Source organism: Arachis hypogaea, chromosome 18, assembly GCF_003086295.3.
Source record: "Arachis hypogaea cultivar Tifrunner chromosome 18, arahy.Tifrunner.gnm2.J5K5, whole genome shotgun sequence".
Taxonomy (NCBI): Eukaryota; Viridiplantae; Streptophyta; class Magnoliopsida; order Fabales; family Fabaceae; genus Arachis; species Arachis hypogaea.
Window position 1 is genome coordinate 129,660,562 of NC_092053.1, and position 20,766 is coordinate 129,681,327.

At 36.2% G+C, this 20,766-nt stretch overlaps 1 protein-coding gene across 1 annotated transcript; it reads right to left on the bottom strand.

Moving 5' to 3' along the window:
- Positions 1-5,531: 5,531 nt before the first annotated feature.
- LOC112771720 (adenine nucleotide transporter BT1, chloroplastic/mitochondrial) lies at positions 5,532-9,274 on the bottom strand. Its single transcript, XM_025816530.3, has 3 exons — positions 8,149-9,274; positions 6,299-6,460; positions 5,532-6,195 (listed from the first exon to the last, which is right to left on the bottom strand). The coding sequence occupies exons 1-3, from the start codon at positions 8,731-8,733 to the stop codon at positions 5,722-5,724; spliced, it is 1,221 nt and encodes a 406-aa protein (XP_025672315.1). The 5' UTR covers positions 8,734-9,274; the 3' UTR covers positions 5,532-5,721.
- Positions 9,275-20,766: the final 11,492 nt, after the last annotated feature.

Sequence of the window (20,766 nt, forward strand, 5' to 3'; positions counted from 1 at the left end):
TCGGCTTCTTCTTGGCCGAGACATTTCAGGAGGGGCCGAGAAATGCCTCGCCTGTACAGATTTTGTCCCAACAAAGTATATTGGCTTGCTTTATATTTGAATGTCCTCAAGCTTTCGCCTACTGGTATTTCTCCTTTCTGTAAATAGTGAATGTACGTTCCACGCTAATCTTCTGCCTGTGTCACACTCAACACCGATTTTGTTTCTAAACTTGATTCTGCTAGAGTAATGTGGTGTAGTTTGTCTGTTTGGTCTGCTACTCTATGTGTGGCTAACTTGGATAAAATATCGGCCCTACTGTTTTGTTCTCTAGGTACATGTAGAATTTCAAAATGTTGAAAATATTTTGTTAGCTCCTTAACCGAAGTCAAATATTTTTCCAAGAGCGGATCGCGTACCTGGAATTGGCCGTTTACCTGTTGCACTACGAGTGGTGAGTCACAGTATACTTTTAGGGCTGAGATGTCTGCTTCCTTGGCTAGTCTCAAACCTGCCAGTAGGGCTTCATATTTGGCCTGGTTGTTAGTTGTTTCGAAGAGGAACTTGATTGATTGCTCGGTGTGGACTCCATTGTCGTCCTTAAGGAGAATTCCTGCTCCGCACCTATTCTCGTTCGATGCTCCATCCACATACAGCTCCCAGGAGTTGGTAAGCTCATCTTTGTCCGTGAATTCAGAGACAAAGTCGGCCAATGCATGGGCTTTGGGCGATCCCCTCGTTTGATAGGAGATGTCGAATTCAGAGAGCTCGATTGCCCATTTTGTCAAACGTCCTGCCAAGTCTGGTTTTGATAGTATTTGTCGCAGGGGGTGGCTTGTCCGAACTATGATTGGGTGTGTTTGAAAGTAATGCCTCAGGCGCCGGGCGGTAACTACTAGGCCAAATGCCAGCTTTTCAATCATTGGGTATCTTTTTTCGGCTTCTGCAAGACTTTGCTTACAAAATATACTGGATGTGGTTCCTTTCATATTTCTATTACAAAGACAAAGCTGATAGTGTTAGCTGAAATTGAAAGAAATAATGACAATGGTTTACCTTGCTCCGGTTTCTGCAGTATGGGTGGTGATCCCAAGATTTGTTTGAATTCGGTGAACGCTTTCTCGCATTCGTCTGTCCAGGCGAACTTATCTGACTTTTTCATGGTCTTGAAGAAATGGTAGGACCTTGTTGCTGCTGCCGGCAAGAATCTTGATAAGGCGGCTAGGCACCCTGTTAATCGTTGTACTTCTTTGATCGTCCTTGGTGACTGCATGTTTAGGATTGCTTGACATTTGTCCGGATTGGCTTCTATACCTCGGTTTGTTAAGAGGAATCCGAGGAACTTTCCCTTTTTTACTCCAAATGCACATTTGTCTGGATTTAATCTCATGTTGTGCAGTCGGAGTTGTTGGAAGACTTCCTTTAAGTTGGACTCGTGTTGTTCTTCTAAACTTGATTTGACGACCATGTCATCGACATATATTTCGATGTTTCTTCCGATTTGTTTTTTGAATATTTTGTCCATTAGCCTCTGATAAGTGGCACCTGCATTTTTTAGTCCGAAATGCATTGCTTTATAACAAAAGTAACCTTGGTCGGTTATGAACTTTGTCTTGTCCTCGTCGTCTGGATGCATCTGGATTTGATTGTATCCAGAGTAGGCGTCCATAAAGCTCAACACTTTGTACCTTGAGGTGTCATCTAAAAGTCTGTCAATGTTCGGCAATGGGTACGAGTCTTTTGGACAGGCCTTGTTTAAATCTGTGAAATCCACGCACATTCGCCATTTTCCTGAATTTTTCCTGACGATGACCACGTTTGCCAGCCATGAAGAGAATCAGACTTCTCTTATAAACCCCGCATCGAGTAGTTTCTGCATTTCTATTGTTGCTGCACTTCTTCTTTCAGTTCCCAAATTACGTTTTTTTCTATCGTATAGGTCGGGCATTTGGGTTGACTACTAGTTTATGGTAGATAAAGTTTGGGTCAATCCCCGGCATGTCAGTCGAGGTCCAAGCGAATAGGTCGGCATTAGCTTTCAATATGCTCTTCAAATGTTGCTTTGTTTCTACAGAAAAAGTTGTTCCAATGTTAGTATACTGGCTGTCTGTGTGTAATTCTACCTTTTCAAGATCGTCCGTTGAAGAGGGGCATCTGTGGTTGTCTCTGGGATCCATCTCAGTCAGGCGTGGGATATGCTCCGAGTTGTACACCAAATTAATCCTCGGGATGGCTTCCTTCGTGACCTTCTGTAAGCTTGCATTGTAGCATTGTCTGGCCTCCTTGTGGTTGGCGTGGACCGTCACTATTCTGTTGTCTTGCAGGGGAAACTTGACACACAAGTGAATAGTGGAGACAATGGCTCCGAAAGAGTTAAGGGATGGACGTCCCAAAATGATATTGTAAGGGCTAGGACAGTCAACCACTAGAAATTGAATGTCCATTGTTTTGGAGTTTAGAGGTTCTCCTAATGTCGTTCTCAACTAGACGTAACCTGATATGGGGACCCTTTCACCTGAAAAACCTGCCAGTTCTCCTCCTGATGGTTGTAGTGACTTGCTGCTTAATTGCATCTTCTTGAATGTGGAGTAGAACAAGACATCGACGCTACTTCCTGGATCAAGCAGTACTTTTCTCATGGTCAGTCCTCCCATGCTTACTGAAATTACCACTGGGTCGTCTAAGTTCGGAGTTCTTGATTTGAAATCAGAAGCACTAAAATTGACAGTGGCCGAGGAGGTTGGTGTTGGAGGATTCTGTTGAGTTCCTTCCATTGTCATCATGGCTCTGTAACTTCGCTTCCTTGCTGTGTTTGTTATTCCTCCACCCGCGAAACCTCTGGATATGTAGTTTATGATTCCTTTGGAGGTGGGGGTTTCTACTGGGTCTCGCCATGTTCCTTTGTCTCTGCGTTCCGAGGTATACTTCGGCTTGCTTGTGTCAGCTATTTCCTTGTGGTTCCGAGAACCGGTGTATTTGTCTAGTAGCCCCTGCCTTGCCAATCTCTCCAACAGGTCCTTAGCTGCCACACACTCGTCCGTGGTGTGGCCGAATTTCTGGTGGAATGTGCAGTGCTTCCCTTTGTCTACATACTTTTGATCTTGGTACGTCCCCGCTTTTACTGGCAGCTTTATAAGCCTGTTGTGTAATATATCCTTTATTATGTCCTCTCTTCTCGTGTTGAACCTGGTATACGAATCAAATTTGGAGTTAGCTTAAAATATTTTTTATGATCTTTGATAATAGACCTGTTCGGCTTGTCATCGTCTTTTCGTGATGGTGGTCTTTCATTCCTTCGCGTTTCACGTAGCTCTTCTATTTCAATCTGTCCCGTGGCCTTGTCTCAAAATTCCTCTAATGTCTTCGGCTTGGCCACAGCTATGGCTTCCTGGAACTTTCCTAGTCAGAGGCCACTTTTGATAGCATGCAATTGTACTTCTGGGTTTAGGTCGGAGATTTCCATGGCTGCCGTGGTGAAACGCGTCATGTAATCCTTGAGGCTTTCATGCGGGCCTTGCTTGATCGTGCTGAGATAATATGAGTCTCTCACATAGATTTTTTATGCTACAAAGTGATTGATGAACATCTTGGCGAATTCATCAAAGCTGGTTATTGACCCTGCAGGCAAATTAGAGAACCACAGTAAGGCAGCTCCATCTAAGAAAGTAGGAAAAGATCAGCATAGAATGGGATCGCAGTCACTGTTGAGAAACATCATGGACTCGAACTTGGTGACATGGACTTTTGGGTCCCTGATCCCCTTGTATGGTGTCAGGGTCATCGGAAGTGTAAAGTTCTGGGGCATTTTGTAGCTCATTATCTCTTTGGAGAATGGATTAGCTCGTCGCCTCCCAGATTTGGGAGGATTTTCTCCTGTCTTAGCATTGGACTCTAACTGATGCTCTTCGTGGTGTTCAGCATTTGTCCTTTTACTATCGACCTTCCGATCTCCGTTGTTTTGCATCGCCGCCAACAGTTCGGCCATCCGCTGATTCTCTGCCAAGAGTGCGGCATTTGTGGCCGTGAGATAGGCATTAGTTCGGGGAGTTTGCTGAGTTTCCGACTGATCCGTCATGTTTCCTTTCCTGCAAAAGAAAGAGAAATGTGCAACTGGTACGGGTGAGTTAAAAATGGTTATACCTTCGGGGTGGGGGGGTTAACGCCGGCCCCACGGTGGGCGCCAAATGTTCTTGTCCAGATACCGGTGCCGAGCTATACGTCGGTTTTCTATCGGTTAAGATGAAGCCGGCGATCTAAGCAGGTTAGGTTGTATCCTCGAGAATCTGGACCCGAGCGTGGTACCTGCAAAAGGGACTCCGACGCCCAAGTCAGTAGAGTAAAAGATAAAAGCAGATGAGGATGAATGAGATCTTAGCAAGTATATTAGGTTTCCTTTTTTCTTCCGTGTGTTGTGTAACTCCTTGTCCTGGCTTTATAACGTGATTTGCTTGCTTAGTGGTCCGTTAGTCTCCGTGATTCTTGTTGTAGTCCGAGATTGAGTCGGAAGTTTTGAATCCGAGATCTGCGGGACAGGATTTGTTTCAATTGAGCCGTTGAGCTGAGGTATTTGTTCGGTCTTATCCGACTTTAGGAAGGTGCAGTACAGATACGTTTAGTTACGGAAAAATATTAGTCAACTCTAACATTTTTTATATTAGAAATGACCTAATAACAAAATTAAAAGTAGTGTAGGGACTCAATTAAAAAAAATTATAAAAACCTAATTGTAAATCTGATAAAACTATAAAGACCAACAGAATAATTAAACATAATAATAATTATATTTATTTTCACGAATTAATTTTGATATGCTACCGTGTAAAATATTTTATATTGATATTTAATTATATTCATTTTTTGAAATCAGTTATTTTTGTGATATATTATTACATAATTAGTTGTATATGCAAATCTATTTTAAAATAATAATACATTAAAATTAAATTTTATAAATAATTATCTAAAAGAATGGTTAAATTTTTTGGCTACTTTTCTCCAAATGAGATAATCTTCTACAGGTATCGAGTCATCTTTTTTATAGTTAGTTATATCAAAAGTTCAAATTTTGTGTTCACATGATAACTTTTCCCCATGCTGATAGACATTAATACAATCTTTCACCATAAGAGCTTTTTAAGAATTCAATTTTCTCACTACGTTAAAGTTTGTTTAATCCATTTCCGCTGAGGTAACTTATTGAATAATATTCATTAGATATTTTGTGACTGCATTTTTGCATTTTATAGTTATAGAAATAGAAGTGGGCAAGAAATATTTATAAGGTACCCACCATTATTTTTAGGGAGACATCACCAGTCACAAGTCACAACAATTCATAGGATTAAACAACAGAAGATTCCTCAGAATATGATGTGCAAACCACCAATTATTAAGCTCATTCTTTGGTTTCTGTCAACTACATGCAGATCTTAAGTATGACAATCACATTTTACAAAATGCAAGAGGTCAGATATACTCTAAAGTTTAAAAGTAAGGTTAGTATATGAGAAAGCCAAGATACAAAACTAAATGCTCAATTGTAACAGAGTTGATAAACAAAAAACCAAAACCCTTATTCCATTCTCAATTGCTTAAAAATATTATCTGTTGGTAAAAAGGAAAATTCCAGTAATGTAAGAGAAGAAAACAAGAATAAGTTAACTGAATAAGAAAAAAACCAAGTATTCACTTCGGCCTCTTGAGAAAACAAAAAAAAAAAAATCAGCACTTGACCTCATCCTGTTACGCCTCTTCATCGTCGTCTACCAATATCCTCTTGCATGCTTCATAGCACATGAAAGAGATTCCAGCAGCCGGCACTAATTTCATGCAACTAGGCCCGAGCCCTCTGTATAAACCGGGAATCCCTTCGTGTTCTAGTATGCTTGCAAGGGCATGAATCACATTTTTGTAAACTTGTCTTCCACTCAGAGCTCCCACTTGCATATGCTTGCGAGCCACCTCAAGTGGAAACGTTGCACTGCTTGAGATAGCACCGGCTGCCGATCCAATCAAAAGGGTTTCAATGTTACCAATCTTTTCTTGCTTAAAAATCTTCCGGTATGCTTTCCGTAAGGTGTCATAGGCAAAGTAATTGGTGGCAGCATACGGAATGACTCCAATAAGACTGGGGGCAAGGCCTCTATAAAGTTCCGCCGGACCCTCCTCTCGAATTATTTTCAAGAATGCATCGAGTAGACCGTTGTAAACACCTCTCTGCAAAGTTATTGACATGGGTTTATTGTTTTTCCCTTTTAGTTTTAGGTAGTGTCAAAGCATATATATGGGAAAGCTAGCTCTTGTAAATTTATGTACATACCTGGATAGTTAGTCGAGTTTTGACCAACTCGAGAGGATATGTGCATATAGTTGAACTCACTCCGGCACAGGCACCTGCAATCAATGACGCAGGAATAGGAACTTTAGGCTGTTCCCCAGGCTTTGGTGATAGGTTCTTGTTAACTGTATCATAAGCAAATAGCTGCAGAAAATGGGTAAAAATATAGTGAGACTCTTTAAAGGTATTATGCTAGACTTGATTGCCGTTTGATAGAAAAAATAATAATCTTCACAATTAGAATCATGAATTTCCAACATAATAGTATAAAGAAAACATTTTTTCTATCTCTGGGAAATCAATTGTATACATGACTCCCAAAACACACACACACACACACACACAGAGGGAAATGAGTAAAAAAAGGTTTAAAATTTCTATAGTTTCGAAGTTTGAAAATTCTGAGATTATATGCGTCTCGTCTTCTTGGAGCAATATGTATACAAAATTACAAATACTCTCCTCAATGTACTTGGGCATTGCAATTATGTAGGTACTTTGGCACTCAGTAAATCGAACTAAATTAAGGAATTGCATTGAATACCTAGTGTCTGGTTAGATCATAAACCATACATCATACTTAAGAGTTAAGACCAGGGTAATTAAGAGTAACTACCATTCATAAAACTGGTAAACATCTATGGGATAAAATGGGAAGTTTGGCCTCTATTTTGGGTGAAACTCATGATCATTTTATAGGACTTTCTCTTGTTGAAAGATTGGAAAATTATGATTCATTTGGTTGCTTTTTCTTTTCTCTTCCTTTCCTTTGTTTCTACTTCTGTATGGAGGATCTCTTGTCCTCTCATCTTCTTGTACTATTGTTCTTCCCTTCTTAATGATAATCTTTTTAATTTCTTTAGAAAGAAAGAAATGTTACAGATTTAGAGGTGAATAGCTCATAAATATCACCCTTTGAATTCACAAATTAATTCAAGTGCATTAGTATGGTTGACTTATCAAATTTGATGAAACTTTAATGCACAGAAACCTGTGTAGCTTAAATTAAAAAGAACACAATTTAAGGGGTAAGTACTACATGGAGCCAATTGAAGATAGACAGCAACATAGAAAGCATATAATGGTCTTTTAAGCCAAAATCTTCAGTGAATGAAGATCTTAAAGAGTGTGAACATTGAAAATTTTTAATCACATGAACTCATAGAAAAAGGGGCAAAAATTAACATAAATTACATATTTAGATTATTGTGCTTCAGCTATATGAAAACTTTTGTGATTCTATATCATAGCTTATAGACTCTCACTCAATTTCCTTCTCTCCATATAAAAGATGATGCATTAATCTGACTTTTTTTGTTGACACGACTGCCACATAAACTAGTCTAGGAAAAGTTACTGTCTTTAAGTAAAAATATGAGACTGAGTCTCTTTGGAGGAGTTTGATGGAATTTGAGTGAGTCCCACTTATTAGCTGTACACACGAAGTCTTTAATTCAATAATTTCATGGTACTATCCAAAACCATCAGCAGATTTGGGAATATACCATCCATGAAACTTAACATTAGCAGAACACAGACTTCTAATATGGTTAGTAGTTAGTACAACATTAGAAAAAGAAAATCCAAAATTTATAGCCTAACTCATCAGCGGTCATGATTATATATGAACTTTGAGCATTGGTAAAACATATTTAATACTAAATCTATCGCATCAAGAAATGCACAAACCAATAGAAGAGTAAATAAAAAATGCAACACTTGGCATCAAAATGAACAATTGACAAGCAAATAGCTTTAACACCATATCAGGACAGTAATCAAATAACCCCAAAACTGAAATTTCAACCGAATAAAGCAAAAGTGTGAATTACCTCAATAGCCTTGCTAGGTGCAACTCGAATGACATTAACAAAATTACCCCTAAACAACCCTGTCCATCCATCAGTCTTCATGATATTATGGAACACCTCAGTGGTGGAATGGCCACTGCTTCCAACCATCAAGTGAGTCCTTATAGTCTCCAATGGTGCCACTGCGGTTCGCGAAATAGCGCCTGCAATTGCCCCACTGAAAAGCCTCCTCAGAGAAGGGTTCCTGATTCTAACCTTCAATTTAAGGCCACTCCTTTTCTTCTTAGCCTTAACCCCTTCTTCCCCTTCCTCAAAGAATTGAACTTTCCCAAGACACTGAACATACTTAACGTACAAATCATTGAAGGGTAGTTTCAAACCACCGTTGTCATTGTCACGTGAATCAGAATCAGCTGAAGAAGAAGGATTTGGTTGTTGAACACCAAAACCCATGGTACCCATTTGGCCAACGCTTGCAAACAAGCCTCCTGGGTGGTAATAGGAACCTTCTTGTTCTTGGACGCTCCATTGAGAACCCAAATTGGAAACAGAGAAAAAAAACCCGTCATTCTTTTCGTCGAATAGTTGGTGTCCCTTCCTACCCATCAACCAAAATAAGAACCTTACGTAATAAAGTTTTGATTTTTAATTGATGGGTTTCTAGGGTTTAAGGGATGAGATGAGGGGCGGAAAAAAGTCTATGTCACAAACATGTTTTCATGTTTTTTTAGGGAGATTGTGAAATAGACATTGTAGGAAGGAAGGGAAGGAGAAAGAATAAGAACAAAAAGGAGGGTTGGTAGAGAGAGAATGTGTTATGTGTGTGCGTCTGTCTTGCAATATCCTACGTAAGAAAATGGGAATTGGAATCTGAGATTTTGATTTTCTGTTGGGTGGAGACACTGAGCTTCAGCTTCTTATTTGGCTCTTTGGTGGTTTGAGTAGTTAGGTATTTGCCTGCTCTCCTTTCTCTTGCTGTGACCAAATCACCAAACCCTCATTTTTCTATTATTATTATTGTTATTAATTTATTATTATTTTACTCTTATGAAACGAGAATGACACGACAATATCATATGATAATTTGCACGCCCATCAAAAAAATGAGATAATTTGCACACGGATATGGGATGAAAGCGGACGGTTCAGTCGGATTAATTGAGAATGGATTTGGATCTTATAAGGTAAGGGAGTTGGTAAAATACTAAAAATAGTAAATTAAAGGGTTAATTATTATTAATTTTATAATTTAAATTTAGTTAAGATGTATCTAAAAGTAGTGGCGGAGTTTAACTAGGGCAATGGGGCTATGGTCTTCCTAAATTTTTTATAAAAAAATTAGTAGTAATTTAAAAAATAAAGAATAATTCAGTTAGTTCAAATGTTTTATACTGTTTTACTTCTCATTATAAAAATACGCTTTGCTTCTCACTATAAAATTAAGTATTTTTATTTATTTAATTTAATATTATTTTATATATTATTGTTTATTTAATTTAATTTTTTATATGATAAAAAATATTTGAATATTCAATAAGTATTAATATTATTATATTTGTATAAATTAATAAAAAAATTAATAAATATTATAAATTTTAATATTTATTCTTCTAATTTTTTTACATATTTTACATGATATATATTCAAATTTTTATACAAAATAATAATGAAAAATCAAATAATTGATGCATTTTTTAAGAGGAAGATTAATATTCAAGAAGGAGAACATATAACTTCTACAATATCAACGCCTGTAAATAGTTCTTCTACTTTAATGAATCACGAAGAAAGTGAGATACAACCTTCAAAAATCAAAGAGTTGCATCAGATGAATTCGACCTTAAATTTTTATGTTAAAATTTTGACCTCCCAAAATTTTGTTTCAAGCTCCACTACGGTCTAAAAGTATATAACAAATTTATTATTAATAAAAAATTTTAAATATTTTTATTTAAACAATATAAAATAAATATATTGAAAATTTAAAGGTGTATTTAGTTTGTATTTGTATTTTTTGTTTTTATTTTTAGTATTTTCTATTTTTTAAATTTTGTTAAAAAATAGTAAAAACAATAAAATCCTGTTTTTTATTTTCACCTCGAATTTTTTTATTTTTATTTTGTAATCTTAACATGTATTTTAAGAGTACATAATAAATAAATCCTTATCATTTTCATGAAATGTGTGTGCTACTATTTAACTAATGTATATTTTCATACCCTGCATAAGATAATATATGAAAATATATGAACTTTTTAATTAAAAAAATAAACAAAAAACATATGTAGAAATTATCACGATAAATATCTTATAAAGTTATAATTAAAACCAAAATTTAGTGGTTTTTAAATAATATTTTTCTCAACTAATTTGAGGTAGTTGAGTGGTTATTTCACTCATCCGTTTAAGTAAATATCAGAAATTTGGATTTTTTTTTGTATGTTATAACTTATTAACTAGTAGCAGACTCTTAAAAAGACCTCCAATTCACAGTAGATTAGTTCCAATCTATCGAGTCAGAAAATACCATGAAAAAAAATAGTATTTGCCTTTGTCTTTACAGTCTACCAAGTTAAAAAATACCATGAAAAAATTAGTATTTGTCTTTAAAGTAGAACAATTACTTATTGATAGCAATATTTATGGAAATTTGTCTTTATTAAAAATTATCTAGGACAATTTCTTTTGTTGGTATCATATTCATTCTTGAAATTAAGGCAATATGATCAACGTTTTAACTTGTTAAAATTTTACATTTTATGATATAATTTTTAAGTCTCCAAATTTGTAGATCTATATCATTATAAAAGGGTGAATTCTATTGTACCATCTCTAAAATAAAGGATAAATTATTCCTTGTGATATATATTGAAAGTGATGCACCAGATGAATTTTATGAAATAGAAGATATCTTTACGAAAGCAATTGATGCACTTGAAAGTAAATGAGAGCATATGGTCCGTGATGATAGAAGTCATAAAGACCATGGTTCTGAAAACCGGACCGAACCGACCGGTTCAACCAGAATAACTGGAAATCGGTTACCTAGCCGGTCCGGGTAACATAGAAAACCGCCTGGCAAAAAACCGATAGAAAAACCGGTCGAACTGACGGTTAACCGGCAAACCGGAAGAACCGTCCGGTTTTTTGGCGATTTAGTGGTTTGCAACTTCAATGCCAAACGACGTCGTTTTGGCTTTTAAAAAAAAAAAAGAGAGAGAGAAAGGCGTACGCGAAAGTCCTAAGCTCCTAACCTAACCCACTATGCCACTAACCCTAATCTGAGCTCCCTTTTCTTCCCATTTCCCCTAACCTAATCTGAGCATTCGGCGCCAACCTCCATTCACTCACCAAGGCCACCATTGCCATTCGCCACCCACAACCATCCACAGCAGCCGCGACCACCACCGGCCGAGCCCGCGTCCTTCTGAATTCGGTAAAACTCTGTTCTATGCTCGCCTTCTTGATTTTGGATTTTGATTTTCTGAGGTTCTGTGAGTTCGCCTGTTCTATGCTGCCTTCTTGATTTATGTTTTTGATTTTCTGAGGTTATTTTGATTGTTGTTTCATTATTTTTATGATTGTTGTTTTTGATTTTGAATATGTTTTGCTGCTTCTGTTAGCTGCTTCATGAATCACGATGAATTTTTTTGCTACTTCTAATATGTTTGCTGTTTCATTATTTTCATCATTGCTGTTTTTTATTTTGAATATGTTTTGCTGCTTCTGTTTGTTGCTTCATGATGAATATTTTTTGTTGCTTCTGGATATGCTTGCTGTTTCATTATATTCATGGTTTTATGAAGATGTTTTCTGGTCTTTGATTTTCTGATTGTTATAGATGGAACAATCACAAAGTAACCCATAGCCACAAGATAATGCTGTTCAAGATTCTCAAACTGGTTCATCCAGAGGTAAATCTGATCCAGCTTGGCATTATTTTACAGTGAAGTATGACAAAAATAACAAGGCTCAATATACATGTATTTTCTGCTTGAATACTTACAATGGATGGGGGATATATAGAATGAAATATCATCTAGCCAAAATTCCTGGGCAAATTAAAGTTTGTAACAAAGTTTCTGAAGATGTTGAACTTCAATTCAAAAGGCTTTTGGAGGAAAACAAAAAAAATAAGGCAGAAAAAAGAAAATATACAGCTGATTGTTTGAAATTGTTTGTTAACCTCTAATATTAAGTAATGGATAATTTATTATGTGAAATATTAAATTTTATTAAGTTAAAAATTATTGAATTTATATACTTATGATTATTTTAAGTTTTTTAATAATTTTATTTAATATTTAATTAAACCGGTTGAACCCCGGTCGAACCAGTGAACCATTGAACCAGTGACTTTACCGGTTTATTAACCGGTCCGGTTCTCGCAATCTTGATAGAGACATTTGAAAATATTCTTCAAATCCTCAAGTCATAAACACAGTTAAGACATTGTTGTTGATGATGTCAAATACAAGTTTTAAGGGATGGTAGATTCAGATCCTTCCGAGATTAAAGACATTGTTGTCGATGAGGTGGAGATCAAGTCGAATTCAATTGCAGACAATAGAATTTGCAATATGAGGTGACAATTATGCACAAAAATTTAATCACTTTCATGAGACAAAAGTTTTGCGGATAGTGAACTTCGAGAATGTTATCACCATACAGAAGAGGGTGGAGGAGGCGCAGTGGGTGTACGCTGAGGTTGAAAAGGAGTGGCGCCTATGTAGCAGAGATTCTCCGTACCTCGATAGCACAAATATTGTCACGTGTAACGAGCTGAATACGTACTTGCACCTTGTTGATGGGTTTGTGAGTTCATCATAAAGAGATTTCTTCGGCGGTGACAACCACCACCATCACCATAGATTGGCGATACTAAACTAATTTAAATAATCACAAAAGAGAGAAAGAAAAGTAGAGAATATATACCTAATTATTATGGTTAACATTCAACTTAATTATAATTATAAGTACTATATATATTACAGGGGGTAATTTACCCCTTATTTTAGAGAGGACATGGTAGCATTCGCCTTATAAAAGCTATTGGATTAGTTAATATTTCTTAATAACATCAACGAAATACTATCTTTGAGCATTAGTTTGTGTAAACAGAATCGTAACCATTTTTATTGTTCAATAATTTATTCTATTGAAAAATGAATTATTATCACTAAGATGGGTAAATATACATTTTTTTCTAATTTTTTAGTATTTAGCAATAATTGTTATTAAAAAATAAATAACCACATTATCTTACAATATGATATATAAAGTATTTTTTATTTTGAAATTAACTCTGATTAGTGACATAAAATTTAAAATATTTTTTTTAATTTTCACTCAAATTTAAATTTAAATTCAAAATTAATCAATAACTCATCTTTTTTAATTTTAGTATCAAAACTAAAATTAGTTAAGTGCAAAATATTCAGTATTTAATAGCTTTAATCATTTAAATTTTAATTACCAAAAATTATATTAGAAATTAATTATAACTTAACAATCGAGATATATATATATATTTTGGTACGTAAATAATAATATCTAATTTATTTATTTTTTGACGATAATTTTTTATTATTTAATTAACTTAATGAATAATTTTTATTATTATTTTTCTACCAACAAAATACCAGTTTATACTATTTATATATTTTTCAATATAAACAAATAAATAGGTATCTATACTATTATGTTTATTATCTTAGATGATGGATTAAGTTATTTATTTTGTATGTTAAATAATATAAATAACATCTTGTATCTTAAATTTATTAATTTATCCATTAAGAGAAAAAAATTTATGCAATAAATTATATGTTATAAAGATTAAATGATTTATACATAAATTTACTATATGATTCTTTTTACAAAAAATAAAAAAATATTTATCATATATAATAATCTTTGATATATGTAATGCTATGTATATATTAGGATAATCTATTTTAATTATGTGAGTAATTATTGTTATTTTTATTTTTTATTATATTAATAAATAATATTTAAAACTAAAAAAAGAGAGAGAAAAAAGATAATTAGAAACTTTTTTAATTTGAATAAAAATATTCCTTCTAAGTATATCCAACTTTTATATATGCTAAATGTTATAATATTTAATAGTATAGTATTTATTATAGCAATAACTCAAAATATTAATTTAAGATATGTTTGGGTCTAATAAGATCTCCAAGCAAGCAAGATAAGCCTAAACTCATTGTTAGGATCCCAAATCTCACCTAGGTTCATTATTTTAAGGTCTAATATAGATAAAATCCACTATATCCTCTCAAATTGGTTCAGATTGGATCTCCATTACTAGTTATGGATGTTAGTGGGTACTTGTGGGGGGCATGGCGGGCTCCTTTCCCATCCCTCACTTCCGTTTAAAAAACAATATCTCTTGTCTACTCTCCATCTTATCATAAGTCTCCATTTAATTATTCCTTCAAGATATCTATGGATATTCTTTGAAATAAAAACAAAAAAAAATAAAAAAATATATAATATAATAATCACAAAATAATCAATTCAATATAATTCAACACTCGTAACATATTTATTATAAAAAATAATATTTCAAGAAAATATAAAAAAAATCTTCCAATTTAATAACATAACATAATTTTTTTTGGATGAAACTGCGTGACATATTAATAGACTTGAGAGGCAAAGAAAGTGAGATAGGGAGAGACGTGAAATCAAGGATGAGAATGAGTCTGAAAGAAAGAAGAAGAATTCGAATTGAAGACAAAAATCAGAGTTACTAAATTTAACAAATTGACTTATATATAATAAATTAGAATAAATTAATAATTTCATTATTGATGTGAGGGGCGGAGCTAGATGAAATATTAGACGGGGCAATTCACATAAATAAAATAAGTTGGAGAAACTGTTACGCAAATACAACATTGTGAAATTGCAGACGAAAATGCAATAATCCCAATTATATGTAATCCGTGACACCCTAACGCGGAATCTAAATACACGTAATCCGCTACACTCTGTCGCGGATTACGTTGAGAAGCTGAAAACACATAAACCACTACACCCTGTAGCGGTTTATGAATAGATGGGCCCAAAGCGTATTCCGCTACACCCTGTAACGGATTATGAAGAGAGTGGCTCACTTTGGAACAAATCCATGAATACCAGTGTAATAGTAACAACCCATCATGCAAAATGCACGAATTCATACAAATATAATCGCCATAAGCAATAAGTCGTACAAAAATAATAGCCACCAGGCATTAACACTAACACAAAATAAATTAACTACATAGGTCATACAAATATAATAGTCACAAGTTGTTAACACTAGCAGAAATAAATAAGTCATAATTCATACAAATATAACAGTCGGAACTAACACAAGCTAAGGGGCGCTACTGCTGGTCACCATCATCATCATGGTCGCTCCCAAATGAACCAAGTAGGTGCGAGCCTGTGCCACATCGAGTCGAACGCCTAACTCTGGTCGCTCGCCAATCTTCGGGTGGAGCATCCTGTAGCCCAACTCCAAATGCAGAAGGTGGCATCCCTCCATGCCAAACCAAGTGTCGTACGGACTACCTGCGAGCTCATTCATGTTGACCGGCAGCTGGAACTCAGGAACCTGGAACGGCACATCTGCTGGCTGTGGCCTGTACTTCGGAGGCTCGGACGTACCTCCTGGGATCGGACTCTGGTACTGCTGAACGTCGTCACCCCGTATGATCTCAGCAAAATCCGCATAGAACTGTGGCCCAGCCAGCTGATCGTCCAAATCCATAGTGAAAGTAGTTGTAGCAAGATCAGCAAACATCTGCGTGCTACAATCATGCAATACCTGGGAGCTAGATACGTGAGTAAAAGGTGTACCACCCATACTAGCCTCCGCAGTGCCACCAGCCTGAGTGTCAGTAGGGTGACCACGGGACGATCCAGCCTCGTCATCATAGTGGACGGAAGGTGCTCGTCTAGCACGAGTAGCCCGTCGTCTAGCACTAGATCGACGCAGGCGATGATCTGCCTGGCCTCCGTCATCACCACCAAGCTGCTCCTCCTGCATCATGTCGTCGAGCCAGCGCCATTCCCGATCAATGGCACGTGTACCAATGCATCATCTCCGCTCCACGCGTCTATTATCGGGCATATCTGACGCTGGAACTCTAACGGGCGCTTGCGACGACCCTCTGAGTATAGCATCCTCCGGAACCTCAACTGGCCTGGGATCTGCGAATGCAATCCTCAGTGACAGAATCCTATGTGAACACAGTACCACCAGTCCAGGAACTCAGTAGATGGACCAGGATCAGCCACTCTCTGGATACTTAACACAAAGCGAACTCACTCGTCCCAATGCTCATGCCATGTCCTATAGTAAGTGGAAAACCATCTATCTCCACCCCTGCCGTCCTTACTATGAAGATACTCTATGTTCAGGGCTGGCTCAGGCAGATGCTGTACGCCCCCTAGCTGTGGGAAGACCCTGTCTACCTGATGCCACTCAATCACTGCAAAGTATATCAAACTAGTGACCGCCCACCATAACCGACTGTGCTCCTTAGTCAGTATCTCCGGATGAATGACTGCAAGTACGTCCAGCGAACCATAAGGCTCCCACACAATCTGATAGTCAGGAGACAAGTCAGCATTGTACCAATATATACAAATAAGTGGGGGAAGAACTAATAAAATATTGAAAACAAAAACAAATGACTTACATCTCGATCACCCAGTCGATCTAATGCCAAGTGATACTGAATAATCCGTTGTTCCTTCCCATCAGACGTGGGTAAATATGTGCCCATCTGAATGACAGAAATATCACATAAATTTGTAATTTCATATGTAGAACATTAATAACTTGAAAGAATACGTGTATTAACGAATACCTGGATGCCAACGGAAAAGAAAAAGCGTCAAATCCCTGCGGCCTTAGTGTGGGGAATCGCCAAAAGATCCAAGACTGTAGCAACTGTAACGGCCTGGCCAAGTTGGTGACGTTTCTGTTTGCCACCCTACACATGCATCGGTACAACCAGGCCAACGCAGCTGCGCCCCAACTATAGCTGCCTATGTCGTCAAGTCTCGCCACGAATGACAACTAGCGAAGGTGGACCCGATTACCACTCTTGTCCATGAACAGCTGTGTCGATAGAAGCATCATAATATACGCATGTGCATATATGGGCACGATCTCCTCGGAAGTATTAGCCGGTAACACCTTGAACCTCTCATGGAACCATGTGAAGTGGACCGTGTATAACTTTCTCTTATCCGGTGGCGGAAGCTCACCAGATATCTCCTGGAACCACTCCCACGTCGGTCTGGCCCCCTCGATGTGCAAGTGGAAGTCAGTCATGCACCCAGAAACAGACTGGCCATCCACGGGCAGCCCCACTGATATGCTACATCCTAGAGCGTGATAGTACACTCTTCGAACGGCATATGGAAAGTGTAGGTCTCAAGCCGCCACCTCTCGATAAATGCGCTAACCAGAGGCTTATCCAACCATAACCAATGCGCGTTCAGCCTAGCTAGGTGGTACAACCCAACGCTCTCCAAATAAGGTATGATCCTATCATGTAACGGCATATTCTGTTGCCTACGAACACTATAAATACATCGGGTTGACTACATATTCAGAAATAAAGAACACCTGATTAATTTCTAACAATGACATCACCAAACCATAACTTATGTTTCAAGACTTAAACTACCTAGATTTTAAAATTACTAATTTACCATCCACAACTTAAATTTCAAATTCTCTACATTTAATTTTAAATTTTAAATTTCAAATTTTGATTTTCAAAACCTAAGCTAAACTAAGGTTCTATTTTTCTAATTAATAAATAACTTTCTTAATATTAAATAAAATATACATGTATCATCCAATTGAAAGAAAATAAAGAGACTTACCTCTTCATTGATAGTTCCGGCTATGTGAGCAACGCCGTTGAGCCAGTACAGTCGCCTTTCATCTTCCATTGTTCCACTGCTCCAAAAATATCATCTCCCTTCTCTCTACTTTCTCTCTCTAAGTCCGTATCAAAACTCCTCAAATGAAATCCGCTACAGCCTCACGCGGTTTTTATAGTGAACCACTCTCTTCATAATCTGCTACAGGATGTAGCGGAATATGCTTTGAGCTCATCTATTCATAAACCGCGATTACATATAATTGGAATTGTTGCATTTTCGTCTACAGTTTCACAATGTTGTATTTGCGTAACAGTTTCTCCAACTTATTTTATTTATGTGAATTGCCCTTAGAGGGGGCAAAAAATATTTACATAATAAAATAAAATTTTAAAGAGAGCTAAATTAAAATTTACATATAATTTACATGTAAAAAATTAAAATTAGGGGGGCATTGCCCCTTGTCACTATGTGGCTCCGCCCCTGATTGATGATGTAGAAGAAACTGTAACAAAAATCCAAATATTTGTATTATATAATGTCTGAAGTTCTTCCATCATTGCTTGGTGCCAGTGAGGAGATTTCAAGGCCTGATTTAAAGTAGTAGGTAGATTCTAAACCAAATCCAAGGAATCAGAAATAGAAGCTGTAAATAATTTGGCCTTGCTTATGCCAGTTTTAGAATGAGTTTGCATATAATGAGTATTGTGAGGAATAGCAGTTTTAGGAGGACTGTCAAACTAAATATCAATTCTTTGATTAGAAGTGTTGTCTTTATGAAGAGTAGTATGAGATGGAGATAACTGACTTGAAGTAAAAGTAGTTATTGATGAAGATTTTTGGGAGGAAGATGGTGGGATACCCCTAAGAGGTTCTTGATCAACTTGATGAGATATTAGAGTCTATGTTGATGACAAATGGGATGGTGGAATTAGAGGAAATAGTAGTAGATGGTAACAGTATGAGTAATTGATGAAAGTACAGGATATACAAGCAATATTAATTGAATATGAGAAAATTGTAGTTTTTGGTGAGATGGAGAGGATGCAAGAAATAAATCATGGTATGAAAATCTTTTTTCATCAAACAAAACATGACGAGTGATGATAATTTTACCACTTTTAAGCAAAGATTTATATCCTTTATGTTAAGGAGCATAACCAAGAAAAACAGATAAGGAGGATTTATAATCAAATTTATTTGATGAATAAGGTTTTAGACATGAAAAACAAGCACACCCAAAAATGTTGAGAAATTTGTAATATGGTTTTTGATGATGCAAGAGTTAATAAGGAAATAACTTGTTAGTGTTTGGAGAGGGTAATCTATTGGTTACATAGGTGGCAGAGAGAAAAGCATCGTCCCAATGAGTTAATGGAAGAGAAGCCTTTTGCAAGCATGGCAAGGCCAGTTTCAGTAATATGTCGATGCTTCTTCTCTACACACCCATCTTGTTGGTGTGTGAAGGGATAAGAAAAAACGATGTGTAATACCGTGTGTAGCAGAAAAAGCCTAGGGGGCCAGCAATTTTGTTAAATTCTGGCCAGCATGTAACCAGCAAAGAAAAGTGAGTCATTGGATGAAATCTCACACCAATCTCACACCATTAAAACCATCATTGATGGCTATTTGATGGCTACAAATCACAAAAGTTGCTGGTCCCCTAGCATTCCTCTGTGTAGCAAGAAACTGTGTAAATTGAGTGGAGAGATATTCTCTTCCATGGTCAATGTGCAAGGCTTTGATTTTTAAACCTGTATGAGTCTCAATATTAGCTTTAAACTGTAAAATTCAATAAAAGCTTGGGATTTAGTTTGTAAAAGAAAAATGCTAGTGTATCGAGTATAAGCATCAATAAATATGATATAGTAATTAAACCCATTATAGGATGTAATGGGGGCAGGACCCAGAGATCAAAATAAATCAAGTCAAGAGGTGGATGAAAATTATAATTATCAAGAGAAAAGGATAACAAATGCATCTTGGCCATACAACAGTAATCACACAAATTTGAAGAATTAGAAGACACATTTATATTGCAAGAATTTAGTATATTAAGAACAGCTTGTCTAGCACAATGGCCAAGTCTACAATGCCATAGATCATATGAATCTGATTTTGCAGCTAATGATTTAGGAATTACAAGATCATTATGAACAGAATTTAAATTGAAACTAAAAGAAGTAGCTTTGGAAAAATTAGAATTTTGAGAAGCAACAGCAACATGATCAAACATATAAACTCCATTTCTAGGTCTGTCTTGGAGAAGAATTTTTTGATTGGCCTGAGATTTGACATAACACACGAGCATGTAACTCAAAATAACAGTTATTGTCTAATGCAAATTTATGGACACTTAGCAAATTATGTGTGATTTCAGGTGAATGTAATAATTTGTCCAAAAGAAAGTGTTTTTGTGTTTCAAGATTAATCAAATATGAGGGACCATAGTAAGAAATTTTGCTATCTATCCCATTACCTAAGATAATCTGATCTAGGCCATGATATTCAGAAAGAGCATACAAATGAGATGATTCAGATGTAATGTGATGGCTTGCCCCTGTGTCAGGAAGCCAAGATGAGTCAGAAAATGTTGATGGTGTAGTAAGGTAGGCTCGAGGATTATGAGCTTGGTGGTGGAAGAGGTTGATTTATGGAGTTTTGAAGTGAGAAAGATGAAGAGTTGGATGGTTGAAAGTTATGATCAAACCTGATGGCCAA

What these genes read in the sequence shown, in the direction of transcription:
- LOC112771720 (XM_025816530.3), bottom strand. Translation starts at nt 8,733, where the DNA reads ATGGGTAGGAAGGGACACCAACTATTCGACGAAAAGAATGACGGGTTT. An exon ending in CACCTAGCAAGGCTATTGAG is followed by an intron (nt 6,461 to 8,148) that starts GTAATTCACACT and finishes CATTTTCTGCAG; the next exon opens with CTATTTGCTTATGATACAGT. An exon ending in AAACTCGACTAACTATCCAG is followed by an intron (nt 6,196 to 6,298) that starts GTATGTACATAA and finishes ATAACTTTGCAG; the next exon opens with AGAGGTGTTTACAACGGTCT.